Source organism: Astatotilapia calliptera, chromosome 7, assembly GCF_900246225.1.
Source record: "Astatotilapia calliptera chromosome 7, fAstCal1.2, whole genome shotgun sequence".
Classification (NCBI taxonomy): domain Eukaryota; kingdom Metazoa; phylum Chordata; class Actinopteri; order Cichliformes; family Cichlidae; genus Astatotilapia; species Astatotilapia calliptera.
In genome coordinates this window covers 11,128,010-11,136,318 of record NC_039308.1, presented here as the reverse complement: position 1 = coordinate 11,136,318, position 8,309 = coordinate 11,128,010, and the positions used below count along the sequence as shown (strand labels likewise).

Sequence of the window (8,309 nt, the reverse complement as noted above, 5' to 3'; positions counted from 1 at the left end):
GTCTTTTTTCTTTCAAGCCATCATCCAAATTTCTCCTAACTTTTTGTCAGAATAAGCATTGTATTCTTTGAATGTGTAGGATTAATAATAATAATAGTGCTATTTGTGTTGTACTATATTAATTTTTTGTGATTACTTACTGTTGTGTGTAGTACTGGTGGTTATTTGTGGTTTTCTGTGCACAAATGTTATCTTCTTTGCTAACAGTCACCAAACAGACATTAGCTATCATTGACAGAATGTGATAAAATGCTGTTATATTGTTATATACATTATGGCCACTTGCCCTGTGACTGCTGAGATAAGCTCCAAAATCCTACGGAACCCATGGATGGATTATTTGTTGGCATATTGTCGATTTGCCCTTCTTGGACCTTACGCCTGCCGTAGCTGTCAGTACAGCCCAATGACAGTCATTGGTATTCACTAGCTACTCGTTGAGAGACGCTTGAAAGAAGATGCTTGTGTGTTTGTAGTTCTTCCAAGGGTAGTTAACATGTCTCTCAATGGAGGCGGAAGCAGAGGATTTTATTTCAACACCGTCCTGTCTTTGGCAAGGTCGCTGGCAGCTCACCGGCAGGCACCTATAGACAAGGTAACGCTTCAGTTAGACTAGCGACCTACCGGTGACCAGCTAATAGCCCAAATAGTCTCTGACAGTAAGGCCCGTCACAGACCGCTTTTCTACCAGTGTGGTCTGTGTTATGAATCAGAATAGACTCTAAACATGACTGTTTTGTCAATATATAAATTATAGAGTTATTTCAGGATTAAGGGGCGCCACATAGCATCACTGGTACCTTGCTAATGTCGGCTAACGTTAGCTGTTTTTAGCCTGTAGTTTTCCTTTTAAAAAAACCCAACTTTTCCCCTCATGTGAACAATTAGATCCTTACTCTTCATCCGTACATGTTGGCACAGGAAAGCAAACCCTTTTTGTGTCCTGATTCATTCGAACACCCGCTGTATGTACAGTTATACATTTACACAGTATTCTAAACTTTTAGTTTGAGGGTCATTACCAAATATGGTGGCACCAGATCTTTAATCATTGTGGTCCGAACATTCTTTGAATGGACCAACATGTGTAGTCAATGTTGTCAGGAGAGGTGCGGGATAAATACAAGTGTTATGAAAATATGTTAAAAAGCGTTACTTATCTGTAATTTATACGATGTATAAAGAAATAAAATATGTATGACGTAATCAAGATTTGTCCAGTCACCTAAATATTTTGGAGCTGTTCCAATGAGCTGTTTATTTGGCTGACTTCAAAATGAATTTGTTTTTAAATGTATTTATGTATTTGTTTGTGTAGCGTGTATTTTTATTTATTTGTGGCAGGAAAACACAACGATAGTTATGTAAAAATGACTGCTTTTAAACTCTTTACCTTCAAAATAGACACACAGATCAAGATATAAATTATATATTAGCCACTGTTGGTCAGCAACATCTTTTTTGCTGTTGTATAGTGTGTGTGTCTGTGTGTGTTTAGTACAGTAAGCATATTGTAAATAATTAAGTAAACTAAGACCAAGACAAAATTGTACTTTAGCTCAAATCATTATCAGTTTTTTGTTTTCTCGTATTTAATGGGAAAGGTTAATAAGTTCATAATTGGTAATCATAGCTTTAGCCTTGTGGTTTTCAAAGTTTTGTGAAAGCCAAAATTTATAGTGACAGTTGTATTCATATCTGCTTAAAACTGTTGACGTGTCATGAGTTATTTTTTCAATTGCACTTTCAGAAAGAGTTTTATTGCATATTTTCAGCATCTGTACCTAGAATGACATCTTTAGTCTTTCCAATAAGCTCCAATAGTGTATTTTATATCGTGCCATCATGACCTTATCACCCAAAGTGGTCGTCCAGAGGCTGAGGGTGTAAAAAAATTAAACTCTTTAACTGCTTACAGTCAGTTAACAAAAGCATATGTATCCAGCATTTGACTTTGACAGAATGATTTAGATGAATGATGTAGTATTTACCTCCTTGTTGTTGTACACTACAGTGATAATGAATGGTTGACAAAAAATCAAGACACACTCTGACTTGGCTATGCCTAGGGCATATCAGTTGCTCTAATACAGTGTCAGCATACTTTAAGTTCATTGTCCAATGTTGTGTAATGTTACCAAATCCAACATGGCTCACACAACAAGTGTATTCAGTTTTTCTCACTTCTGCTTGTATTCAATGTGTCCAGGTCTTATGTCAGGGAAAGAAACTGTGAGACCAATAAATTCTGATCCTGTTCCCAAACATTTCAGTGATGAGGGCTGAAGTAATATTTTAATCCATAGTCACATGCAGAAGTTTTAGCTGACAAATATAGCGTTAATATTGCTGGCAGAAGGTAGCAGAATATATGGTAAGGTGGAGTTTCACTATAGGAGTACTAGCTCGATTCTGAGTCCCCTTTTGGAGTAGGATAAAGCTGTCATCTGTGGTGATATTTTTAGTGTAGTTGATGGGTAACAAGGTCCTCAAACAGGTTAATCTGTTCATGACAGGAAAGAGGGGCAACTTCCCTGTTCTCTCAAATTAAGAGGAACAAGGCAAGAGGTACACAAAGAGGGAACAAATTATGACCTTAAGGTTGTCAATTTCACACGAGTCCATCTAGTTCCAAAACCTACTGCAGATGCCAACTAGCAAAAAGTGGTTTTGTTTGAATGGCATGATTTTAACAAACACTGATTTGAAATTGTTTTATTACAGTGGATCAGTCTTGAAAATGTGACACTGAATGTTGTTGAGAAACCTAAATTGTACAGCCAATTCTCTTCTGGATGAGCCAGTGTTACTCAGTTGAATCGTTAGGATATGTGTTCAGAGATTAAGCAGCTGAGTGTATTGTAAAATTCTACAAGAATGCAGAGGTTGAACTGATTAGAAAATACATTTACTGAGAATCAGAAGGGGGAAACGCTAAACAGGAAGTACACTCCTTGATAAAGAGCCGTGGCTGCAGTAATATAATGACCCGTCAGCCCATTGTGTTATTGTTTAAGAAGTGTGTGCCAGTTTGTGGACTTTATTTTGCTGTTTTTCTGTCTGCAGTAACCTGCTCTATAAATCTGTATGTGATCGTATTGATTATCTTTAGAGATGTAGGATGTTTAAGGGGTTGTCTGATAAACAAAAATTATTTATTAGTCATTGTTCTGAATTTTAGCCAAGAACTACATCTGGTATTGGAGACCGTGTCTGTAGAGGAGGGACTCTACTTAAAAGCCATCTTTGAGTGGGGATTTTTAACTCTTTCTGAAGATTAAAAATATTAATGAATACTAAATTATTATTATACTTCTTGCTTGTTGTCTGAGTTACGGAGTTACTTTCAGTGGATGTTAGAATGTCCTGTGGTTTTTTTGTTTAATTTCAGAATCAGTTTGTAAAATGGAAATGTCCTATTAATCTAATTTCTGCTTATCTTTTCTTTGACATTTTTCAAAAGTCAGATTTAATGAAAAATTTCAATGGTGTCTAAGCCAAAAAGACAGCAGCAGTTTGTAATAACCTGCTGAATACTCATTTCCCTCTCTTTCATTTATTAGTGTTTTGTCTCAAGCTTATTGAGATATTATTTAGTCTTAATAAGCAAATCAGTCATCTTACCTGGATGATTGATTTGGTCTTTGGCTTTGAAATCAAATAGTTTTTAGTGGAATGTTTTATGTGAAGTCTCCACAACATCCCCTTTGTGGGCTTTAATCATTTAAAATATCCTCTCTCTCCTCTCATGGAAAACAAACAGGAAGTAGTGGCCCTGCTCTCTGTTTAAATGGTGGTTAATCCCTCACTGAACTCTCAATCATGGGGCTAATTAATGCCACAGGCAGGTTTTCAACTGGACTTTTAATTGGATTCAAATCCTGAGGCCCATTTAGATAGTCAAAATCATTAACATTAATGGGACAACAAAGTGCCTGTTTTAAACCCACCCATATGGAAAAGATATATATAAATCTTATAAAGTTTGTATCTGTCTTGTGTGAAACTTGTATGAAAAGCATATAAGTGTGAAAACAGATATAAGATCCCTTGAAAAATTATATAATGAATCTTGTATGTTTTGGATACTTACTAAAACAATGTATGAAAGTAATGCCAAAGTGGCCACTTTCATGAGTAAATCATGTAAGCCTTATATGATTTACTCATGAAAGTGGCCACTTTCATGAGTAATCACATATAAGTTTTTACTATTTCTTTTCCGTATGGGCAGTAGGCAAGAAATTTCTCTATATTTAAAATATTGTTATATTTAATAGCTTCCTAAAGTTGAGAAATGTTTACAACTCCTCTTCATCCACCCACATTGTCCTCCCACAGGTTCAGAAGCTACAATGCATGTGTCCAGTGGACTTCAGAGGAATCTTCCAGCTAGATGAAAGAAGGCGAGATGCTGTGATTGCAGTTGGCATTTTTCTAGTCGAGTCAAACCTGCAGGTAAATAGCGTACCTCGTTTCCTCTCCTCATTGTCGTACTTTTGTGCTTGTATTAATTTAAGGATGTTCATTTTCTTATACTCTGGAATACATGTATTTCAGCACAAAGATGCTATTGTTCCCTACCTTCTTGGGCTGCTTAAAGGACTCCCTAAAGTTCAGTGGATTGAAGAAAGCTCGGAACGCAAAGGAAGGGGTGGGTAACAGTCTTACATGTACTTTATCCTGTCATTTCTTTTCATTTTAGAGGTGCTGTTTAGTCATTTTTTATTTTTGTTGCAGATACCCTTCCTGTGGCAGAGAATTTCAGCTTTTGTCTTGTGACATTGTTGTCAGATGTCGCCCAATGTGATGAAACCTTACGAGGGCAGGTGTGTGGTAATGACTCTATATATACATGGGTATAGATGCTGTTTATCTCATGTGTACTCAGATTTTTAAATACATTAAGCTCTCATTCACACAGGCCTAGAGCCTGGTCAGCAACCATTTGACAACCACCGGTCGCTAGGGAAGAAAACAAATATTCCCCAATTGGTTAACATGTGTGCTGGCAATTCCTGGAAGTTATTTGTTGCTTCAGAAGAGTAAAAATCAAAATGGTTTAAATATTAATAAATATTATTTAAATGATTATGTTATCAGATCCTGGAAGCAGTTATGGACATCATGCAGGTCCTGCAAGATATCTGCAAAAATCCAGAAGCTCATGACAAAGGTACCAACAGAGACCTCGTTCTTCCGTTAAGTGCTGCTATAGATCATTCCAGTGCTAAATAACATCCACAATATTCTTGTACGTATTCTTGTATTATTCTTTTTCTTGTACAGAATACCTATGTAGGTACACTGTGCCCACCTTGCTTGGTGTTGCAAGAGCATTTGGCCGATACAGCAACACTGACGAGCCGTTACTATCCAAGCTGTTTCCTCGACCAGTTGTTCCCTTACTGTCCACAAATGATGATAGCGATACTGTCCGGCGACGGTCCTTCAATGACTTTCGTTCAATCCTACCAAGCTCCTTGCTCACAGTTTGTCAGGGAGACTCTCTGAAACGCAAAGGCTCCTCTGTGTCCAGTGTGTCACAGCAGGTAATAAAATGAAACGGGCAAGAAGGCAAAACTAACAACATGTGTTTATTTAAAAAAAAAAAAAAAAAAAAATGAAATCCTGATTTTGTTTTCAGGCCAGTCCAGAGAGAGCAGGTCTGACACCCAACTCGCCCGCTGATCCCTCTGCACAGTACTTTGAAGGTAATTTCAGATCAGGTTGACACCTCTTTTTGGGTGCAGTATTTCATGCTTTCAGAAGTTGTTTTGTTTTTTACCGCAAACAGAATAGACATTTTTACGGTACATAATTTATTCTTCCCTCTATGTTAAGGTTCTTACCTCCCCGATGGCAGTGCAGTGGACCCTGACTACTACTTCTCCACCATAAGCTCCAGCTTCTCTGTGTCCCCTCTTTTCACTGGAAGCAGCACTGGAGAGTTTCACGTCCCTCTAGATATGCTCAGACAACTCCTTCACATGGTCAGCAGTAACCACACTCAGAGTTTGGTTTTGTACATGCATGCAAGGTGAACATTGTATTACTTCTTTTGAACAGGTTCAACAGATTGTCTCTGAGTCGTTTTTAAAATCACTGGATGACACCTTGGCAGAACTTCAAGTGGTATGCCTCTCAAGTCCACTCAGATTTCTCTTCACTTTACTTTTCATGTTACGCTTTATTTGTAAATTTCTGTTGCTTTCTTTGCAGGTGAATCCTGGTCTTCATCTCTACTACAAAACCTTCAGTGATCCTCTTTATGTAGCCATATTTAAAATGCTGAGAGACACTCTTTATAATATGAAAGGTAAGGAAATCTGTAATAGATCCTTTAATTAAAGGTAGTTTTACCCTTAACAAAATCTAACTAATATTTTCAACACCTTCAGGCAGTGGTAAATTAACAAGGTGATTCTGCTATTTGTATCTAAAAAGTGCTGTGTTTCTCGTAAAGTCCTTATTTGATGAAGAGAAAAGTTAACCAGAAACTACAGAAACAGTGGTGGTCTGCATTCTCAATTGCACACTTTGATCAGGAATAAAAATATGGTGCCAGAATTACAGGTGATAAACAGTGCTGTAACTGATTGCAAAAATGAGAACCAGTAATATTCTAACTTTTTATTTTTAAAATTGTCTTTTAATTTTGTGATGTTTTTGTTTTTTGTTTTTTTTAAATCTACTGTGATCTTGAAAATGGTATTGAGTATATTACTGGTTATTAGTATAGTGTTTGAAATTTTAGTGTCATGAAAACCCTACCTATTAATTGCAGAAAATGTGCAGAAAAGTAGATGGATCTGAGATCCCTCAGATAACAGAGTAATAAACAGCTAACTGAGCTAAAATTAGGTCAGTTGCATATATAGATTTTGTTTTTCTGAAATTTGTATTACAAAGCTAACTTACCAATCTAATTTGGAGTTTTTGATTAAAATACTCTAAAAGCTGCCTGAATCATACACACAAAGTGAAGAGGTCCAGTTTAAGACTCTTAGTACATAGGGCCAATGTGGGCCTCATAAACTACAGCCTTAAGTGCAACCTAGAGGAACTGCAGTTATTACAACTTACACATTAGCTTCCTTGTAAAGCTCTCAAGAATGCCCATCGATTCTTTCACATTAGTATCTGTATTTTGTCTCCCTTCCATGTTTGGTGAAGAAAAAGTGGATGCAAGTTGCATTGACTCACCACATCATCTTGTGGTTTGTTACGCCCCACTTAAAAACGAAGTGTTGACAGTGCATCAGCCACCACATTGTCCATACCTCTCTGATGTTGGATGTCTATGTTGTACTCCTGAGCAAGCAACGCCCATCTCATCAATCTTTGGTTGTGATTGTACATGTGTTTTAGGAATACCAGAGGGTTATGGTCAGTATAAACCATAACAGGAGTGGTGGTTGACCCCACGTACACGTTGAAATGCTGCAAAGCAAGCAACATGGCCAGGGTTTCCTTCTCAATGGTGGAATAGTTGAGTTGATGAGGCTTGAACTTAGCTGAGAAGTAGGAAACCGGGTGACTGATGTCATCAACTCCATCCTGTAGCAGTCCTGCCCCAGTGCCACTTCTAGCTCGAAGACCTTGCTGAAGTCCAGAGCAGCCAGTACAGGGGCACTGCAAAGGAGAGACTTGGCACAGTCAAATGCATGTTGGCACTCAGCAGTCCATACGAAGGGTTCCTTTGGACTGCACAGATGAGTCAGAGGAGCCACTACTGTCGAAAAATTCCGGCAGAAACATTGTAGTAGCCCACTAGACCCAAGAAGCGCCTGAGCTCCCGTCTTGTGGTGGGCACCGGGTAGCTCAGTACGGCCTCCACCTTTGCATTCACAGGGCGCACCTGGCCATGTCCTACTTGTTTTCAGAGGTATGTCACTACCGCCTTGGCAAATTCACACTTTGCCAGGTTCAGGGTTAGGGAAGCCTGGGTTAAACGAGCAAAAACATCCCTCAAAGTACTCACATGATCAGTCCAGCAAGAAGAATATACCACAATGTCATCCAAATACACATTACAATTGTTAATGTCCGTTAACACAGAGTTCATAAGTCGTTGGAAAGTGGCTGGTGCATTTCGCGTACCAAACGCCATCACTGTGTACTGCAAGAAATGGTCTGGAGTAACAAATGCTGAAATATCAGAGGCTCTGCTAGTTAGAGGAACCTGCCAGTAACAGATCTAGCTTTGTTATGTAGGTGGTGGCTCCAATGCTGTCTATGCAGTCTTCCATGCGAGGCAATGGGTATGAGTCAGGGACTGTGACTGCATTTACCCTCCTAAAATCAGT

The 8,309-nt window shown here is 38.3% G+C and overlaps 1 protein-coding gene across 2 annotated transcripts in view; it reads left to right on the top strand.

Annotated features, from left to right (window-relative positions):
- Positions 1–49: 49 nt before the first annotated feature.
- The window catches only part of pi4kaa (phosphatidylinositol 4-kinase, catalytic, alpha a), a 41,975-nt gene continuing 33,715 nt past the window's right edge, over positions 50–8,309 (top strand). For both annotated transcript variants that reach the window (XM_026173034.1, XM_026173033.1), the window contains exons 1-10: positions 50–595; positions 4,342–4,458; positions 4,561–4,654; positions 4,741–4,829; positions 5,104–5,176; positions 5,290–5,552; positions 5,648–5,714; positions 5,845–5,993; positions 6,070–6,135; positions 6,223–6,319. In XM_026173034.1, coding sequence (XP_026028819.1) covers positions 497–595; positions 4,342–4,458; positions 4,561–4,654; positions 4,741–4,829; positions 5,104–5,176; positions 5,290–5,552; positions 5,648–5,714; positions 5,845–5,993; positions 6,070–6,135; positions 6,223–6,319 — 1,114 coding nt within the window. In that variant the 5' untranslated portion in view covers positions 50–496. The remainder of the gene's footprint in view (positions 596–4,341; positions 4,459–4,560; positions 4,655–4,740; positions 4,830–5,103; positions 5,177–5,289; positions 5,553–5,647; positions 5,715–5,844; positions 5,994–6,069; positions 6,136–6,222; positions 6,320–8,309) is intronic.